This window comes from Populus nigra, chromosome 19 (genome assembly GCF_951802175.1).
Source record: "Populus nigra chromosome 19, ddPopNigr1.1, whole genome shotgun sequence".
Taxonomy (NCBI): domain Eukaryota; kingdom Viridiplantae; phylum Streptophyta; class Magnoliopsida; order Malpighiales; family Salicaceae; genus Populus; species Populus nigra.
This window is the reverse complement of record NC_084870.1, coordinates 6,941,528-6,960,829: the sequence shown is the minus strand read 5'-3', so window position 1 is coordinate 6,960,829 and position 19,302 is coordinate 6,941,528. Positions and strand designations below refer to the sequence as shown.

The window sequence follows — 19,302 nt, the reverse complement described above, 5'->3', positions numbered from 1 at the left end:
CTAATTAACTTAATAGCCATTTTGATTTTCTTCAGAGCTAGAAAAGAACTGTGAATTAAAAAAAGTCGGCTACCAGCCCAACAATCCTTTCGTCTCAATCTCTTGCATCTCTGTCCATACCTCTCTGAGTCATATATTTTTTTCTTTGAGCAGCCATTGTTTCTTCGAAGTCTTCACCTCCTTTTCTTCTCTCTCTCTCTCTCTTTGAAAAGCAAGTCCACTTTTGTCCATCCGTGTATCTTCTATATATATGCACACCTCACGACAAATAATTTTAACATCCATACCTCCGATTATTCTAGCTAACAAGTAGCAGCTTTACCAGATCTTTCAATATTTGTCTGCCTCTGCTCTCCTCAAAAAGTGAAAGTAGACAAAATGCATCCACAATACCCACCAAGACATTTGCTCCTGCTTCTCATCCTTTTGCCCTCCTTTGTCTCTTGTTTTAGCAGTACTTACCGAGAGAGCCCGGTTGCCAATGTACTTGAGCATACCCATAGCTATATTGATTCGAGAAATTATCGTCCATATTTTAGCACCATTGATAGAAAAGACGACGATGTGAAGCATATATTTCCACGTTTACTCAATTTTGAGGCCAAAGTTGTAGCCAGACTTGATCAAGCAAGCGCTCCTGTGAGTTCAGCAAAGGTGGTGAATGTGGACGATTTTGGAGCTAAAGCTGATGGAACAGATGATAGTCAGGTATAACTAATTTGACGAAAATGAAATATAATATTATTAATTGTATTTATATTGTTATTAAATCTTAATCTTTTGTTACGGCTGCAATGCTGGGGATTTATTGTTGGCACTTTGTTAGGCATTTAAGAAAGCGTGGGAGGAGGCTTGCTCTTCTAAAGGAAGTGCCATTATCGTGATCCCTAAGAACAAAATCTATTATCTCAAGCCAGTGACATTTTCAGGCCCTTGTGAATCTGATCTTGTGTTCAAGGTGAGTTCAAGCATGCATGCATATATGCACAGTATTTCTATATGAATATGATGTATACAATTAGCAATTAAATAACCTGAAAAGAATCACGGAAATTCTATAAATAGATAATGGCAGTTGCAGTAAATAGAAATTTAAATAATGGCATTTGTGTTTGTATTGATCCTCCATGGCGTATCCTAAAGCAGAGCTAGAGATTTACCACTGGAAAGCTGCTCGACAAAAATCATCTAAAGACACAAAAAGTTGCAGCTTAGGGACTAAAAAGTAAATCTTTTTTAATCAAAGGGGACCATTATATCTAAATGGATTTGGATCATCATTCATATTTGAATAGAAATGTTAAGACTTTTGTGCAAATCAATCGAACTTTTGGACTACCTTTTTTTTTTTTTTTTATCTACATGCATTTTTTTCAATATATATATATATATATATATATATATATATATATATATATATATATATATATATATATAAGCACAAACATCATGAAATTTAATTGAGTCCCTGTAATCACGGATGTTGAAATATTGTAATTGATTAATAAAAAAATGATATTAGCCGCTTCTTCTTAACACACCAGATTTTTGGGACAATCAAAGCGTCTGCTAAAGTAAGCGACTATGAGAATGATAGAAGACATTGGCTCGTATTCGAAAATGTACAAAATTTCAGAGTTAGAGGTGGTGGCACTATCGATGGCAATGGGAAAATATGGTGGGAAAATTCTTGCAAAATCAACAAAAGCCAGGTATATTTAAATATTAAATCTTCCCATTTGATCTTGCAATCAATTTGGTACCACTATATTTTTTTTAAAAAAACTAATCACGGTCTCTTCTTCTCTTCCCTTGTCTTCCTTTTTTGCAGCCTTGCCAACATGCACCAACTGTAAGTTCATGGTCCTATCGATCACCTTGTTATTAGCCCATAAATTAACTCCTGAAACCTGGAGATTAACGAGGTATTTCAGTTTTCTCTTTTACGTTTTGGTCTTAAGAATCTATATATTTGTTTCACAGGCCGTCACCTTCTTGGAATGCAAGAGTTTGATAGTAGCCAACCTGAGATTCCAAAATGCACAGCAAATGCATCTTTCGTTCCAAAATTGTGTTAATGTCAGAGCTTTGAATCTCATGGTAATTGCACCGGAGACGAGCCCAAACACCGATGGCATCCATGTCACCGGCACCCAAAACATCAGGATAAGAAATTGTGTCATAAGGACAGGTAAACATACCACTTTGGATAAACACAAGAGCTTGATAGCCACAAAAGCAAATGATATAACAACATATTTTATAAAATTAAATTTCAATTTGAATCCTTTACCGAAACTTATTGTCTAATAAACTGATATTTATGTTTTGAAGGTGATGATTGTATTTCAATAGTGAGCGGGTCTAAGAATGTAGAAGCCACTGACATAACCTGCGGACCAGGTCATGGAATAAGGTCTCCATCTCAACTGCTAATAGACTTTTTGTACCTAATTATTAACCAAGTTCAACCAATGCAATCTGACTTTCAAGGTGTACAAGAGTCTTCTTACATGATTTTTCTTCCTAAATCTAAGGCTTGCTTTGTGGGCTATTTTGCAGTATTGGTAGCCTGGGAGCAGATAATTCAGGGGCCGAAGTTTCAAACGTGTTTGTTAATAGAGCAACAATTTCAGGAACCACCAACGGAGTCAGAATCAAGACTTGGCAGGTAATTAGAGTCATTCTCATCATCTTTTATGGGGCATATGCACTTCACAGCTTCAGGGTCATATGCACTACAAAAGATGAATCATCTATAGTATTAATACCACACAGTGTGTGTCTATATATATATATATATATATATATATTTGTGGAGGCAATTCAGTATGCTGAATTATGTTAAGCACGAGCATGAATAAAACAATCAGTTAGCTTGAAATGGGGGCAAAGTCAGCAATCCTGACCTCGTAGAATTTTGGGCCTAGAGCACTGAGAAACATGGACGTTGCACAAGATTAATATGCTGATTTCTGAATTAGACGTGGGAGCCCACAATAAGGCTACCTAAAGAAAGAAATCTGCTGTAACCAAAACAAAAAACAAAGAAATAAAATCTGTGAAAAGCAACATCTTTGACCCGCTGGTCGTGGATACGATGGCATATTTTTCTATTTTCTTTTTGAAACAGTAGGAACAATACTTAGGATTCATGATAATTGACCACATCCTTCAATAGTGGAATGTTTACTAATTTTGATTAATTGACTGATTGACAGTTAGAATTTATAAACAATGCAGTCAATGCAATGACACTTGTTCCAAAATAACTTCTTGTACTTGACAGAGGAGGCAGTACTAGATGGTTGATATAAATTTCTGGTGTTATAAGCAAATGATTAGTATATATGGGTGTGTTTTTCGTGGGCTGTCTGCTAAATGATTATGTTATTGCAGACGAATTAATGATATTATGTTCATATTTCTTGGGAATTGCAGGGAGGTTCTGGATATGCCAGGAACATAGTATTTCAAAATGTGGTAATGCGTAATGTGACAAATCCCATAATTATCAATCAAAACTACTGTGATCAAGACAGTCCATGCGAAGAACAGGTAATGCACATATGACCCCATCACCTTTAAATACGATCACCCCTTGAGTAGCACTAATGAAGATTTCAATAATCTAAAGAACACAAGTCATAAACCATTCTTCTCCTATATTGGCAGACCTCGGCTGTGCAAATAAGCAATGTGATGTACAAGAACATCAAGGGAACTAGTGCTTCGGATGTAGCTGTTAAATTTGATTGCAGCAAGAACATCCCTTGTCGAGGGATTTTGTTGCAGGATGTAAATATAGCACTCGAAGAAAACGGGAAGCCCGAAGCTTCATGCGCGAATGTTAATTTAAGAAAGAGAGGGGAAGTTTTTCCACAGTGCTCGTAACTCGTAAGATAGGAAGATCGATGGATCTTTCTTGTATTAATAGATGCTAGCTGATCTTAGAGATTCCAATAATTTTTCATTTTTCATTCTAGAAACAGTAATAAATAAAAAATGTGTTTATTTTATTTATAATTATATTCTCTGTAATTTATGTCTCAAAAAGCAGAAAAAGTATTTTTTTTTTCCAGTGACAGTCGTGTCAAAACATACTTAAATGAAGTCTACGATAAAAGATAATTACAAGCATGCTCAGTCCACATGTTAGGCATTATTTAAGTAAATTTATTATTTAATATTTTTTATTGAATTTATTAAAAATAATAAAAATTAAATATTTAAACGAAAAGCAATGATAGTGATTATCTATATTATATAAATATTATTTTATATGACAATTCTTTTAAGTGTTCACAGAAAATTAATTTAGAATATTAAATGACTCTTCATAATTAGTATTCTAAGAGAACCCATTAACCATAACCTTTTTTTAATATCAACAGAACCCCTTTTTTAAAAATAAAGTTGAGCGCAAGCCAATCCAAATTTAGGTTTTGATGAAAGCGGGTTAATTGTTGTCAAAGATTTTTAGCAAAAAAACAAAAAAGAACCTAACATTCTGAGTTTTTCAAGAAAGGGGAGCGGGTGGGAAACGATTTCTAAAATAATTATGAAGTTGATTTTTTGACATTAACATATTAAAAAAAATTTTAAAAATTAATTTAAAACAAAAAAATAATTTTTAAATATTAAAACAAATAATAATATATCGATAAATCCAACCAGGATCTTTCAAGAAGAATACAATATTTAAAATATTAATTTCTTAATATCATGTACGGCCGATTGGTTGACCATGGAGCATGTATATTAAGTAACCCACCCATAATATATATACACACACAAGTTTTGGGCAAACATCATAATATACATTAATCAAATGACATCGGGTATTATCAAGTTTACATTTAAACTACATCTTCTTTTATTAATTTTATTATTAATCTATTTTGATTTTTCAATTTAAAGTTTTTATTAGAATCAGTTAAATAAATATTATTTGTTTACAAAATAATATCATCTTTTATATAAAAAATAATATAATTTGGATGAAAATATATATGAACGTAAAGCCTTAAATGGATGAAAATCTTTAATTGAGAATTTTTAAAAGTTTAAAGGTAAATTTGATATGAAGAATTATGTGGTAGTAGGTGGTATATTTAAAGCTTATCTAATTATTATTTTTATAGCTACTTTCTTTAGAAATTAGATTCTATCAGTAGATAAATAGAGGTCAAACTTCAGCAAATTTCATAATAAATTGTATTTTTTAAAAATTTATAACTTCATTTTTTTCTCAATCAAGCGTTTCTACTGGCTATTTCATAAATAAAATTGAATTGATTTAGTTATTTTTTTAAAACTAGAGAATTTGTATCTTTATTATGATGATCCATAAAATCCAAGTAATTGGGTATAAGGTTTATGTCTTGGATGATCGGCTCATCTCGTGATTCTAACAATCTGATCTATTCTCATTGATCATGATCACCGGTAGCTGGTACATGTAAAATGGTAAAAGTGCATTATCAGGCCATATTGCAAAGTATGCAACTTTCTTACCTCTTATTTCTTATACATCTAAGTTCATTGTTAACTTTATTTTTTTGAAAGACTAACAAGTGAATAAGAATGAGAACATGCAGCAAGGTCTGTTGAATAGAGTTCAGGATAAGGGTTTTCATCTCTTGACTTAAGTGGAGGCAAGACTAGAAAAGAGATGGAGGACAACCCCATCACTATAGATAAACTTTTTGTCCCTGATGACACATTGGCAGGAACTAGGACTCATGTATAAATGAAAGCTAGGGGTAGCTGTATTCCTCCACCTGGGGGTCAAGCAGATCTGACCCTCTCTTGGAGTAATTACAGGAGTTACTGCCTACTATTTTTTTTTTTAAATAAAAGGTTTGTTGGCAATCCCTTTTACCTCCTCCTTCAACTTTTATTGCAGAGAAATTTGAGGACGCCTTTTCCAACCTCACTCTTAGTCGAGCTGTATTTAGTTTCCCCACTTTGATTGAGGAGGAGAGACAACTTATGGAGGAAGGTCATTTTTTAAGGAGACTAGCCTGGAGGTGGTGAGACAGTTGAAGAGGATTCTCATCATTCCTTTAGACATTTCAATGATATATATGATGATAACTATAACCGTTATTTAGCCTTGATTGAACAAATAACCTTTAATGTAAGGAGTTTTCTCATCTAACCTTTTAGTTTCGTTTTAATTATGGCCATTATTTTCTTAAAATATTTTTTTTTGCTGACTTTTATGATGTGCGCCCATTTCAAGAAACGCTGGATGACCAAGAGGAACCAGGTAATGGAGACCATTGCCAAACATAGGGTAGACTAGGCTAACTGAGGAGAAAATTATTATGGAGGCCAAATTGAGAAGACTCAAAGTGGCCTATACATCGCTAAAGGAACATATGCAAGGCGTTGTTCTTTAGTTGAGCTCCACTGAAAAACAACTTTAGATCATTTTAATTAGGTGGATATCCTGAAATAAAAGATCCTTAATACAGTACAAGAGATGAGCTTTTTATTGTCAGGAAAGAAGCCTAAAGTTCCTAGGGGTAGCTGGAGGCATTGAGGAACTCACTTAGGGACTTCCAAGAATTTTTTTTAGAAAAATAAGTATCATTAACCTTAACATTTTATATTAACAGTCACGAGAAAAAAAATAAATGAAGTCTTGTGGTCCAATATGAGGCCAAGAAAGATCATCAGTTCTATATCCATTTAGACCTAGCAAGATGCTGAGCCCATAAATGTTAAGTTTGGTAGCTTGTCAAACCACGTGTACTTGAACTCTGAATGTAGTTGAACCTAAAGATGTGAGATTATTATTCTATTTTTAACTCTTTAAAACATGTATTTTAGATAAATTTAACATATAAAACACACTAATTCATCACTTTCTTTTTTATTTTGCAATAAGGAATTTGAAATATTCAAATGAGAGGAAACAAAGTTCAAATGAAATTAAAATTTATATTTAGAACTAGATGCATGTATGGGCGGTAACACTTTTGCAATTCTCGCCAAGTTTCTAAAATTAACCAATTGTGAAAAATGTAAATATAGTTAAATAATTGAATACCATCGCTCTTTTCATAAATATCCTTTGTCTACATCAAGACGAGGAGGAGGATTACATAACAAGTAAGATACTAATAGAAAGAAAAAACTTCTCCTATAGTTTATCACTTGTATTTTTCTTGAGTATTAGAAAGTGATTGATATTGTGTTTAAAACAATGATGGTTAAATTTTTTATTTTTTTTACATGTAATTATTTTTTTTAGTATTTTTATATATATTGGTATTAAAAAATAATTTTTTTAAAACAAAAATATTATTTTAAAAATAAATACTTTAAAAAACAATATGTGCTATATAAAGAAATTCCATCCATCCAATTAGTGAGAAGAGATAGTACTTTCTATGCGCTGCGTACGTAAATGATAAATGCATGTGAAAACTGAAAGAAGACGATAAGGTGTCAGAACTCCAATTATCAAAGCCGTGGTTGCAGGGGCGGAGACAGGGTCACTGGGGCCCGGTCAAAAGTTCTCTATATATATTTTTTAAATTATATATATATATATATATATATATATATATATATATATATTATATTCTCTTTTAAAAAAATTATTTTAGCTCTAGCTATAGCTCTCCTCTCTTGCGTGGTTATATGACTCTTACGTGGTTATATGACTTAGGCGATAAACATGTATGTATAATAATTTTTCACAAAATACAATAATTTTTTTACCTTATCTACCGGTAACATAGTAGAATAAGAGTAGCTTTTGTTTTTTGATGTGTTTTAAAAATATATTTATTTTTAAAAAATGTTTTTTTTATTTTGATATATTGATGTGAAAAATAAAAAAATAATTTTAATTAATTTTCAAATTAAAAATTACATCACAATATGAACAGACACAGTAAGTTTACCTATCAAATTCTCCCTTCTATAGTTACTCTAAAGCGAATAAGCCAACAAATGGGGAATTTCATAGTTCGTTCAATGATCTGACAATGAACTAATTACTTAGGGGTTTCTGTGATGAATTTGAAAATCCTATTAAATCGAGAAAAATAAGGAAAGGAATCAAATTTATCTTCAAAAAAATAAGAAAAGAAACGTTGGACACTACTGATGAAAGTCAACGTGCCGTTTGAGCTATGAACAGAGTCGATTATTTTTAATATATTAAAATAATTTTATTTTTTAAAAGTTATTATTGATATTAGCATATCAAAACTACTCAAAAACATAAAAAATAATATTAATTTAAAATAAATAAATAAATTTCTAAATTTCTAAAAAACATTTTTAAAATAGAAAAATAAATAAGAAAAATACAAACATTTTTTTTTCATGTGCTTACGAAGAATAGTAATTGTGATGGGGTGGGGTGGGAATGGAGAGAAGGACAGCAAAATGATAAAGATGGGGCACCAGAGGTCGAAAGAGCACTGGCATGGTCCGTGTAGATATACTTTAGTCTAAAATTCCATGAAAGATTCCTCAACAGTTATAGTTGGGAAAGAAAATTAACTGCAACGGACGGGGAAGATAAAAGGAAGAGATGGAGATGGGCTGGGCTCTTCTCCAACCGAGATGGGCTTTCTCCAACCGAGTAGAAATTATTTATTTTGTATATTTTAAAATTATTTTAATGGGAATGATTAAAAATAATTTTTTAAAAATAAAAAATATTTTTAATATATTTTTAAATAAAAAATATTTTTTTAAAAAAATATAACGCTTACAAACACGACGGCCAAAAGGAGAGGTTGGGGTCCTAGAGGGGGTGAAGTTGTGGAGATTCAAAAGCAAAGTGTCCCTTCTGCTTCCCTCGCACATATATACAATATCCTCCTTCGTAATCTCTTCTGCATTCTTTCTTTACTTTTCTTTTCCTCTCTCCCCCGTATCACCTTTCTCTTTATATTATTCTTCTTTGGAGAATGGAAGGAGAAGAAGGGATATCTGCAAGAAGTGAAAAAAAAGGAAGGTTCAAAAGGATTTGTGTCTTTTGTGGTAGTAGAGCTGGATACAAGTCTTCATTTAGTGATGCTTCTCTTGAGCTTGGTAAACAGCTGGTAATATATATAATTATCAAGTCATAATTACAAATCAAAGAATTGCATACAGGCTCTCTGTTTGAAAGGAACACACATATTCTATGTGTCAGGAGGTTTTGTATGTTGCTTACCAGATGTTTTTCCTTGTAATAATTGCCAGGTTAGGAGAAAGATTGATTTAGTCTATGGTGGGGGGAGTGTAGGTCTTATGGGTTTGATCTCACAAACCGTGTTCAATGGAGGCTGCCATGTTCTTGGGTACTCCATTTATCACTACCTTTTAATTTCTTTACTTTTAATATTCGCTCTTCTTTTGGCCGTTGCCAGAAAACTTAACATGCTTAATTGTTCATGTTTTGTTTATATAGAGTGATTCCTAAGGCTCTAATGTCTCATGAGGTATGCTATTCAATCCCTATTATTTCATGCTTTTGTACCGTCTAACATCTTCTTGCATCTTAATGGAGTTAAAGCTCTACTTGCCAGATATCAGGAGAAACCATTGGAGAAGTGAAAACTGTTGCAGACATGCACCAAAGAAAGGCAGAAATGGCAAAACATGCCGATGCCTTCATTGCCCTTCCTGGTACATGTATTCTCATTCAAAGCAACTACTCATGCATAAAATATACATGCATGCACACACACACACACACACCACACACCACACACGCATATGTTGAATCAAGTTTTCGTGTAATCTTTTCATTAGGCGGTTATGGAACCATGGAAGAGCTGTTGGAGATAATCAGCTGGTCTCAGCTTGGAATTCATGAAAAACCAGTAAGATCTTTGTAGATTCTATATTCCTTCCATCAATATTTTTACAATTTAGAATATACTTTTTGATAGGTACTGTGTTTCTTCTTTCATTTTCACTTTTCTATACCAGGTGGGACTGTTAAATGTGGATGGATATTATAACAGCTTGCTTGCCTTATTTGACAAGGGAGTTGAAGAAGGCTTCATAAATGATACCGCAAGGCACATAGTGGTTATAGCAGAAACAGCAGCTGAACTTATCAAGAAAATGGAGGTATAAAGGGGAAGTAGTCGATCCTGATCAGTTTCTTTTATATATATCATGTAAAATATAGCTAGGTTTGGGTTTGAGCGTGTATTAGCATAATTAATGCAACTATTGGAGTTGGTTGCTGAATTATTTTAGGGGATGACAGGGCAAGGTTTCAGATAGAAGCAGGGAATGATTTGTTATCGTTTTGATTGCTATGTCGCAGGAGTACGCACCTGTCCATGACAAGGTTGCACCAAGACAAAGTTGGGAAGTGGACCAATTACCAGAGCCTACTGCAAGTGGGAACCTCTAGGATCCAAGATCTTAATGATCCGTTTGTGTATAAAAAGAAAAGAAAAGATAAATTTGTTGGTGCAGTCCCATTTTAATCAAAAAAAGAAAAGAAAAGGACAGCAAGATAACAAATCCCTTTTTAGTGGGGAAGTCTAAAGATCGATCCCATATCTTAATCACCCATCCATCTGTATATTTATAGTGACATGTATGTTCCAGTTCTCTTTAAACCAATTGAATAATAAGAGATTCTCGAGTACTTTCTCTACCTTTCTGTCATCTGGCCATTGACCATGTCAAAAAAGCATACAGTCTGTGACTCGGGATCACAAGGTGTGGTGGGGAGAGGGCAGAGAAACTACTGAGAGGAGTTGAATGATAGATTGTTGTTCTTTGTGGGGATTACTTTTCTTAGGTGATGGGATAGGAAGAGGCAACAGGACTTAATTTGTCCACTTGCTTTTGGACCCAAATCGTTTTTTAGCTTCTGATGCGTGGCTTGGAGCCATCAATTTTGGCTGGATTGCCACCAGGTCTGAATGCATTGGGTCCCAAAGCATAGTTGACAGCTTTGTAGCTTAGTCCCTTTTCAACTCCTATTTTGATAACCACCAAATTATAAATAGAAGTGTAGTGTAGGGTTTTTCTCTGGTGCAGAGCTCGGTGAAGAAACTGGCAAAAAAAAGAAAAACCAACACGTGAAGCTAGAATGATAGGCAACAGGAGTAACCAGATGAATGACATAGCCATGACTTTGGTTCCCAAATCTTTATTTTTCTTATTTATAGATTGTTTGGCTCTTTCTCAGCTTTTGTAGAGATACCAAAAGACATTGTCGTTGGGATGTCTTTTCCAGAACGAAACATTAAAATATCATCAAGTGGTTTTGGAATTTTGAACAAAAGTCTAAAAATAGTGATCGGGTGTTGCAGACATCTATCTACTCATGGAGTTGTGACATGATCAAATGTTTGAAATAAGAGGTTGTGGGAATTAAACCCGTTCAACCGCATGTTCTAACCAGGTGATTTAAGAATTCAGTTCAGCCCAATCTTTTAGTAGAATTAAGGGGTTTAATTTCTTTACTATCTCGAGTTCAGGTCATATGATTATTAATACGATGTTCAATGAAAATTTATATATTTATTAATTTTAAAATTTATAAAATTAATGAGAAAAACAGTCAATTTAACCCAACACTCAATCTTAAAAAAATAAAAAAATCAGTTCAGCCTTACTTTTAGCAAACGCCCTTGCTTGCTCTTAACCCATTGCCACTCAAGGAATTCAATGTTCCTTTTCCTGTAGACATTTACCATTGGCATGGGGATTCGCACCATGCCAAATTTTTTTAGTTTTTCTTTTGTTAAGGTGATTTTTTTTATTCAATCCTTCCTTCCGTATTGGATTGATTTGTATTGACATTTTATCTCTATAAACTCTTTTAAGGGTTCTCGAAGTCTAAGAAACACATTTTGCTTTACATAAAAATGTTCAAATTTTTTAATATCACAAAATTAAAACAAAAAAGGACTACAATTGACATTGGGTAAAGAAACCTGGATTAATTTTGGGTTTGGAAAACTATTGCATGATTTATTTACCACTCCTTGACGGCTTGTTTCTGAAAAATTAGACGCGCGTCATCTATTTTTGTTTTAAAAAAAACAATAATAAATAATATATCATCTGTTTTTAAGGTCATTTTCAAAAAATAACACGCATGGCTTTTCCTTTTATGGGCCAAGTGTTGGGCCACCCAACTGGCTCTTTTTAATAACTTTATTTATTTTTTAATTAATTAAATAAATAAATGTGTTGGATGCCCAATCCAATGAGTATTTTATTTTGATTGAGGTTAATTAAAATAAATAAATTTTAATATTTTTTAAAATATTTTTGTTTAATTTTATTCAATTATTTCAATTATTATTTTTAACTTGTCTAGTTTTATTATCATTTAATTAAATAAAAGTTTGTTTCTAATTTTTTTTAAAACAAAACTAGGTCCTTAATATATATATATATATATATATATTAAAAGGGCAATGTTTGGTCATAGCAATTTAAATTGTAAACCATTCAAAGCAACTCTAGAGTGTTAAAAGTATGATAGTTTCTGTTTTTTTATATGTTTCACTTAAAAAAAATATTAAATTAATATTTTTTAAGTGTATTTTAATAATTTTAATGTGCTAATATTAAAAATAAAATAAAAATTATTTTAATTTATTTTCAAATAAAAAATACTTTTGAAAAGAACTATGCACCACAATACTAAACACACATTGGAATTTCACCTGAACCCAAATGATATCAACCAAAACAGATAGAAATTCTCTAGACCTGATCAGGTTCATGTAAAACTAAGGCAAAAGATTAGATGAGGTATAGATATTAATCTACCCGACTCAAAATAAACAAATAACCTTAGGGTTTGAAAAAATTATATGTATATCAAGCTAATTATTTATTAAATAGTTACAAATTATAACATTCAAGTTCATGTCAGATTTAGATTTAAGTTATGGGTACCCAAAATCTGATTAGATATTAAAAATTCATATCTAATCAAGTTTAAATAGTTATTTTGAATTTATATTTGGAAATGAATAATACAAAACCTGATCCATGGATACAGTATCCATGGCCATCACTAGTGTTTCTACTTTCTACCATTAGTTTCACCTGTAAGTGTAACATTTATTTCTTTATAGAATTTCAAGTGATGTTTACTCAAGTTACCAAGTGGCAGCAAAATTTTAGTTAAAAATAAATTACGAAACTATGTGCAAATGTTACAAAATAAGCAAAAGGGCTGTTCCATGAAAACTATAAATCCATAAACTCATCAGTTTAGCATGAGCATCAGCGGATCTCAGAGGGTTCCTTGAAACTTGACAAGAACTCAGGTTAGGTCTCGGACTCGATAGGAATAGGAAACATCGTAGGTTTCAGAAAGATAAAATCCGGGACTATTTATAATAACCCAGAAATTCAACCTACAGGTTTTACTCGTCCAAGTTAATAAAACAAGGTCCTAAAACAGTCCACTTCGAGTTGAGGGTGAGCAGAAACATCGTCATATTTAGGGAAGATTATAGATCCTAAAGAGCAAGGACAAGAGTAGACTATAGATACTAAAGAGTAAGGACAAGAGTTTATTAAAAAGTAGTTGGTGTGGCAATCTAATCAAATTCTCAATCATTTGAATTTGGTATGATTATTATCATCAATGGAGGAGTTCCTTGACCTTTTCCTTTATAGTCGTCCACATGCTGATGCTCAGCTAAAATGATCTGTTGGTGAAAGGATTAGTAAACCTACCACTGTATTAATAAACATAGGATTAGGCTTTATTAAGAAAGGAAAATTAAAATCCTGTAACTTGGGCACCTAGCTTAGACAAAGAAGAAGAACCGTGGGCAGAGCTGGTTACTAATGCATACAATGGAACTATGGTGCTGTGCTGATACCAATGATTGAACTCTGGTTGCTTGGATTTGGAATTGAACACCAGACCACATGACCCAGGAAACATAGGTCAACAGAACTATGGTGAGAAGAAAGTGTGAGTGGGTGCATACACGGATGAGTGAACAGATTTTTCAGTCTTCCAATTCAATTCCTTAAGTTTGCCCCTATTAATGTAATATCTGAAATAATAATATAATATAGCTCTTGTTGGTCATTTCAGAAATGTCAAGAAGTACACGTTGTTTTAAATCTTATCCCACGTAAAAGATTACCTACTTGCAGACAAATAACAGCTACCAGACTTCTGTAAAGACGACACTGTAAACAATAAATGTTTTAAGGTTAAATGGAATCCTGTTGAATCATACGATCCATGAAATGTCCAAAAATGAAGAAAAACTACAAACACAGAAAATATTATTTGGCATTTCTTCCAAGTTGATAATCCTACTAGTCTATTGTTCAGTGCCATCCTAGCCATCTACCATAATACAAGTAGAAATAGAAAAAACATTTAGCAACTCACACATATTAAACGGGTCAAAAGCATTTCCGATGGACAATGGATGGTCCAGTTTCATCGTAATCTCCCTTGGTAACATGCTGATTCTGAGGGAACACAACTTTGGCTAGTATGGCACCTCCCACCCATGCAGAGTACTCTGTCAACTTATCGGGCATATATTCTGGAGGCTGTAGTGAACACAAATACAAATTTTGAAATGTGCTATATAAGAGACTGTACCAAAAGAACATAAAGCACAAAGGAAAAGGAAAACCATGTCCACTACTTCCAGGAGGAGAAAACTGTCAACTATCACTATCACTTGTAAACAGGTGTGTGAAAAAATATATGGGAATTAGAAGAAAAAAAATGTTAGACAGTCTATGATGACAAACTTATAAAGCAAATGTCTTGAAACTATATATAAGATAGAATATAGTTTACCATTTAATGAACTTTTAACCTTTAACGTAGTCTTGTTTCATTTATTCCTTCTAGAAATACTGGTAATATTAGCATGGAGGATATTGAACTAAAAGTAACAAAAGCATTAAATCTATCTAAACATTGTAGAAAGGGTGATTTCATTTATAATCTATGATATTTTAAATCAAAAGAATCCCTCTATAAAACCTCTAATGTTCAAACAAGTATACTTCTAAAAAGAATTTGATACACTGACAATTTTTTTAAAATATGTTTCCTTATGAAATCTTCACAAAGAAAATCTACAATGGGACAACGTGCAGCTTCCTCACATAAACACGAAAGCATTATGTGCCAAACTGCAGACAGAACATGTGAGTTAGAAAAATCCTAAACATCTGAGGATTGTTATGCACCGGCAAGCAGGAAAGAAGCAAAGTGCTCCCATTGCTGCCTCGCTCATGTCAATCCCACCACCAATCAGCATCCTCACATCACAGGGCCAACATAAGGATAATTACGGTAAAACATGCACACAATAAACATGAAACCCCAAAAATTCAGGAAAAATACATAAATAAAAGTCTATCTGATCACTTACCTTTACAAGTGAAGGACGAATAGCTGATGAGCACAGGCTTGCTTCTTTCTGAAACCTATCTTCAAAACCTGCAGAAGGCATCAGTATAACAATTTTTTAGCTGTCCCAAGCAACAAATTCCTTCTGATCAAGAAGGGAATGCAGCAGCAAAAGGGCATCATGTTTAAACTACTGTACATAGATTTCAATTAAAAATAAATAAACTCACCAGGCATAGAAGTTATGCCACCACAAAGTACAGTATTTTCCAGCAGTTGGCGGTGGTTCTCTGAAGAAACAGTTGAAATACTACGTACAAGCTGCTCAACTATTCCAAGTGCCTCTATACCCAGTATAGATGGTTGAAATAATGCCTCACCAATTGTATATTTTTCTCTTCTAATTCTAATCACCTAACAAACATTCACAGCAGTATTGAATTCCTATATTTCATATCAAGCATCAATCAGGAATATGCTAATACTAGATTAACAAAAGCAATCCTAGGCTAGAAAATTATTTTTTGGCACAAAAGGAGAATCTCCCCTTGCAGTCACTTGTCAGACACGTTCCAATCTCATTTTTCACCCAAAATAGTTCCAAGAGTTTTACATAATCAAGGTACTGTATTATCACATAATTTACATTCAATCTTAGCACCAGAAAGCAATCTTTTGAGGCCTGCTCCTGATGGTACCAGCCACATGGATCAAGAGACCATGAAACCGCATGAAATTGGGACTCTGTCCAATTTTCCCATCAAAAGAGATGTCAAAGAACCAGTTGGTTCAAACTAATTGCAGGTCAACTAGTGAACAGGGAAGAAAATGATATATCAACCCAGTCATTTGGGTGATGTTGAATTATGAAATTCATAAAGACAGGAAGGGAAATAAAAGTTTGAACATGGATTAGGAGAGTGAAAGTGAGCCACTGAACGAATGAGCCATTATACTATGTGTTAGCTTAACTATTCCACATACTGCAAGCCTATTTGTTTTTGCGTTTCAAAAACGCTATTGAAAAAATTTGAATTTTTTTTTGCTTCAAATTAATATTTTTTGGTATTTTCAGATCATTTTGATGTGCTAATGTCAAAAATAATTTTAAAAAAACAAAAAAAACATTATATTAATGTCTTTCCAAGTGAAAAACACTTTGAAAAGCAACCGCAACCACACTATACGTATACCAACCAAGGCATTAAACTTAAAAGAAAACTTTATCACATAAAAGTAGCTTACTATCATTATTAGATCCCTTATTTATTGCACAATTCTGACATCATAGCTTGAACACCCAGGTTGAACCTGATTGGACTAGGCTAGTTTTTAAAACAACACACAAAAACAAACCTGTCCATCAGGAAGGGTATGCTCCTCTGTATCACTTGACCTTTGAGTCTTCTCGTAGGCAAGCTCGTCTTCAGCACAACAGGAGTACTTTACTTTTAACATCTCAGCATCAGATGCATTGAGATTCACCAAAAGATTAGATTTACTCAGTTCTTGGGCAAGTAACTTTGTCAAATCAACACCACCAATTTCAAATCTTCTTGAAGCAATGTGCTGAACAGCACCTTCAAGTACTGGTGCAATATCTGGCAAAACAAGAGAGAGTGAGAGAGAGAGATCAAATCTCAGCCAGAAAACTAACCCAAACAAAGGTACTCACTACCCATTCAGTATTTGCTATGTCTTAAGCTAACTAAAGGACTACAAACTCATGTTCAAAAGCTATTTGAAATGGAAAATAAAGAAAGAAAATAGGTGATAATCAAGTGCGAACCACCAAGCAAATTAAGCTTCACAAAAACCTCCATCTCCAGTTTTCATCATCAAACGCTTACATTATGAGGGACAAGTTAAGTACCAGAAACACTCTTCATGCATAACAAGAAAATGAAATTTATGCACATCGATTGCAAGCAATGATTGAAAGTGAAGGTATCCAATGGAAAAAACCATTAGCTTAAACTTTAAAGAGATAGGTTTTACATACCAATCTTCCCATGACCGATATCAACGGTGCATCCAGAGATACGCCCAACTGCATAAAGAGACAACACCGCTTGCTCCGATGCATAAAACCCAGAAACATTAAATGTCTCAAACATCAATTGTACCAATTGTTCTCTAACAGCCTGTAATATAAAAATTCAATAAGGTTTTCACACTCTCTTACTAAATTCATGCTAACAAACAAAGAAATTAAGCAATGAATGTCAAAGGAAGGTGTTAAATAACCTTGGGAGTGCAAAGGGGATCGGTAAACAAAACTTGGCCTTCATTTCCCTCTTCCCAACCAAGACTAGTGTATAAAACATAATGCAACAAATCTTCCATCGCATCCCAATCTCTTATATAACCTCGAACAACAGGATCGACAGTTACATCCTCAAATACGGATTCATTATTATCACCCGATGTTCCATCTTCCACCATTCGTTTCATTTGGCTCGGAATTATCTACTCAAACAATAAAATAATTTTAATACAAATTAAAAAAAGACTAATGGAAATGAAAACCCTAATAGAAATTAAAATTGTAAAATTATAGTTTAAAAGAAGTGAAAAGGTAAAAATTAGAAGATAAATTGTTGTTGGCTGTGATTTTGTTAGGGAACCCTAAGGGAGCGGAGGGATGATTATTGTTACCATGGGCGGAGCTTGATCTGGAACTGCGGTGCCGGCTTTAAGGAGCTGAGTACCAGCGTCTATCACCGCCGCCTCCATTGCTAAGCGCCTCTCGAGTTGCTGCTGTTACTGGAGGGGAGAGCTTATATTTAGCTTCTTCTCTTTTCTCTTTATTAGCGGGTAGTCCAATTTGAAAACGCTGCTGGCTAATGCCAGTACTAGCTGTGTTTGTTTTTTTCGGTGGTACTGTCTGTTTAAAAACAAAATTGTATTTTGTTTTTATTTTTATATATGTTATAATATCAAATAAAAATAATTATTTTAATATATTTAGCAGTGCTTTATTTTCTTTTTTATTTATTTTTTAAATCACAAAATCTTCCCAGGTTTGGAGTTCTTGTCAAATTCCCCCCTCGTAAACTATAAATTTTGCTAGATCCCCCCTGAGGTTTCAGTTTAGCTTTCAGTTTAGTCCTTCCGTTTGCCTCCGTGTTTAATGATTTTTGAAGTTAATTGAGCAAATCTCCGAGATCTCAAGTGGGGCGCAAAAGTTAGGCATCAATTTTAAAACTTTTAACTAGTTATATTAGTATGGCACTAGCAATAAATAATAAGAAAGTAATTACAAATTTAATGGAGAAAATGAAGGTTTATTTGCAACAAAGGTTTCTTTGTGATTTCATTTTCTACTTGATGAAAATTGGTCAATGGGAAAAAGATTGTTTCATGAAAACCAATTTTTCAAGTTTCTAAATATTCAGTAATCTTAAGAAAAATTGATCATGAATAAAACACTTTTCAATTAAAAAAAAAGTTTTTTAAAAAACATTTTTTAAAGAAAATGCTTTGCTTTTATTTTCTCATTGAAACTTTTTTTAAAAAAAATAACCAAGGTAAAATGATTAAAAAAATTTTGATTTTTTTATTATTTATTTTATTTAAAATAACATATGAAATTAAAGCTTCTTTTTAATTTTATTCTTTTTCAACCTTTTTATTTACTAGATATAGTCTCTGTTTTTTAATAAATATAAAAAATATATTAATACATTATTTTTCAATTTAATTTTCATATCATAGTTAAATACAAAACTATTTTCCAACTCATTTTACACAATACAACTAAATATCAAAAAATAATTTCTTTTTTAGAATTTACTTGCCATTAAAACTATTTTTTTTTAAAAAAACTACTTTCTGGGGAAAACAGACGGGGAAGCTAAAATTGTGATTCCGTAAACAGTAACGGAATGGATCCCAACCTTCCATGTCTGTGACAAAGAAAGTCAATTTACTTCATTCATTGCCTA

General features: G+C 32.8%; 3 protein-coding genes across 4 annotated transcripts; 2 read left to right on the top strand and 1 right to left on the bottom strand.

Moving 5' to 3' along the window:
- Window positions 1–378: 378 nt before the first annotated feature.
- LOC133679481 (polygalacturonase QRT2-like) lies at window positions 379–3,925 on the top strand. The gene is made up of 9 exons (XM_062102086.1): window positions 379–708; window positions 827–958; window positions 1,545–1,712; window positions 1,832–1,852; window positions 1,984–2,191; window positions 2,335–2,416; window positions 2,563–2,671; window positions 3,442–3,558; window positions 3,676–3,925. The coding sequence occupies exons 1-9, from the start codon at window positions 379–381 to the stop codon at window positions 3,892–3,894; spliced, it is 1,386 nt and encodes a 461-aa protein (XP_061958070.1). The 3' UTR covers window positions 3,895–3,925.
- A 4,865-nt stretch (window positions 3,926–8,790) lies between these two features.
- On the top strand, window positions 8,791–10,636 carry LOC133680672 (cytokinin riboside 5'-monophosphate phosphoribohydrolase LOG1-like). Of its 2 annotated transcripts, XM_062103705.1 has the most exons (7): window positions 8,791–9,077; window positions 9,220–9,317; window positions 9,428–9,458; window positions 9,546–9,645; window positions 9,772–9,842; window positions 9,952–10,095; window positions 10,298–10,636. In XM_062103705.1, the coding sequence occupies exons 1-7, from the start codon at window positions 8,943–8,945 to the stop codon at window positions 10,385–10,387; spliced, it is 669 nt and encodes a 222-aa protein (XP_061959689.1). In that variant the 5' UTR covers window positions 8,791–8,942; the 3' UTR covers window positions 10,388–10,636. The 2 variants fall into 2 exon arrangements, with proteins under 2 accessions (XP_061959689.1, XP_061959688.1); XM_062103704.1 differs by having other exon boundaries at window positions 9,546–9,842.
- Window positions 10,637–14,166: 3,530 nt separating this feature from the next.
- On the bottom strand, window positions 14,167–18,227 carry LOC133679295 (actin-related protein 7-like). Its single transcript, XM_062101838.1, has 7 exons — window positions 18,014–18,227; window positions 17,603–17,824; window positions 17,358–17,499; window positions 16,712–16,956; window positions 15,586–15,769; window positions 15,378–15,445; window positions 14,167–14,538 (listed from the first exon to the last, which is right to left on the bottom strand). The coding sequence occupies exons 1-7, from the start codon at window positions 18,089–18,091 to the stop codon at window positions 14,386–14,388; spliced, it is 1,092 nt and encodes a 363-aa protein (XP_061957822.1). The 5' UTR covers window positions 18,092–18,227; the 3' UTR covers window positions 14,167–14,385.
- Between the last annotated feature and the right edge of the window lie 1,075 nt (window positions 18,228–19,302).

What these genes read in the sequence shown, in the direction of transcription:
- LOC133679295 (XM_062101838.1), bottom strand. Translation starts at nt 18,091, where the DNA reads ATGGAGGCGGCGGTGATAGACGCTGGTACTCAGCTCCTTAAAGCCGGC. An exon ending in CAGATCAAGCTCCGCCCATG is followed by an intron (nt 17,825 to 18,013) that starts GTAACAATAATC and finishes TTGTTTGAGTAG; the next exon opens with ATAATTCCGAGCCAAATGAA. An exon ending in ATACCCTTCCTGATGGACAG is followed by an intron (nt 15,770 to 16,711) that starts GTTTGTTTTTGT and finishes AATGTTTGTTAG; the next exon opens with GTGATTAGAATTAGAAGAGA.
- LOC133680672 (XM_062103704.1), top strand. Translation starts at nt 8,943, where the DNA reads ATGGAAGGAGAAGAAGGGATATCTGCAAGAAGTGAAAAAAAAGGAAGG. An exon ending in TTGAGCTTGGTAAACAGCTG is followed by an intron (nt 9,078 to 9,219) that starts GTAATATATATA and finishes AATAATTGCCAG; the next exon opens with GTTAGGAGAAAGATTGATTT. An exon ending in AGGCTCTAATGTCTCATGAG is followed by an intron (nt 9,459 to 9,545) that starts GTATGCTATTCA and finishes TCTACTTGCCAG; the next exon opens with ATATCAGGAGAAACCATTGG.
- LOC133679481 (XM_062102086.1), top strand. Translation starts at nt 379, where the DNA reads ATGCATCCACAATACCCACCAAGACATTTGCTCCTGCTTCTCATCCTT. An exon ending in GCAAAATCAACAAAAGCCAG is followed by an intron (nt 1,713 to 1,831) that starts GTATATTTAAAT and finishes CCTTTTTTGCAG; the next exon opens with CCTTGCCAACATGCACCAAC. An exon ending in CTTGCCAACATGCACCAACT is followed by an intron (nt 1,853 to 1,983) that starts GTAAGTTCATGG and finishes TTTGTTTCACAG; the next exon opens with GCCGTCACCTTCTTGGAATG.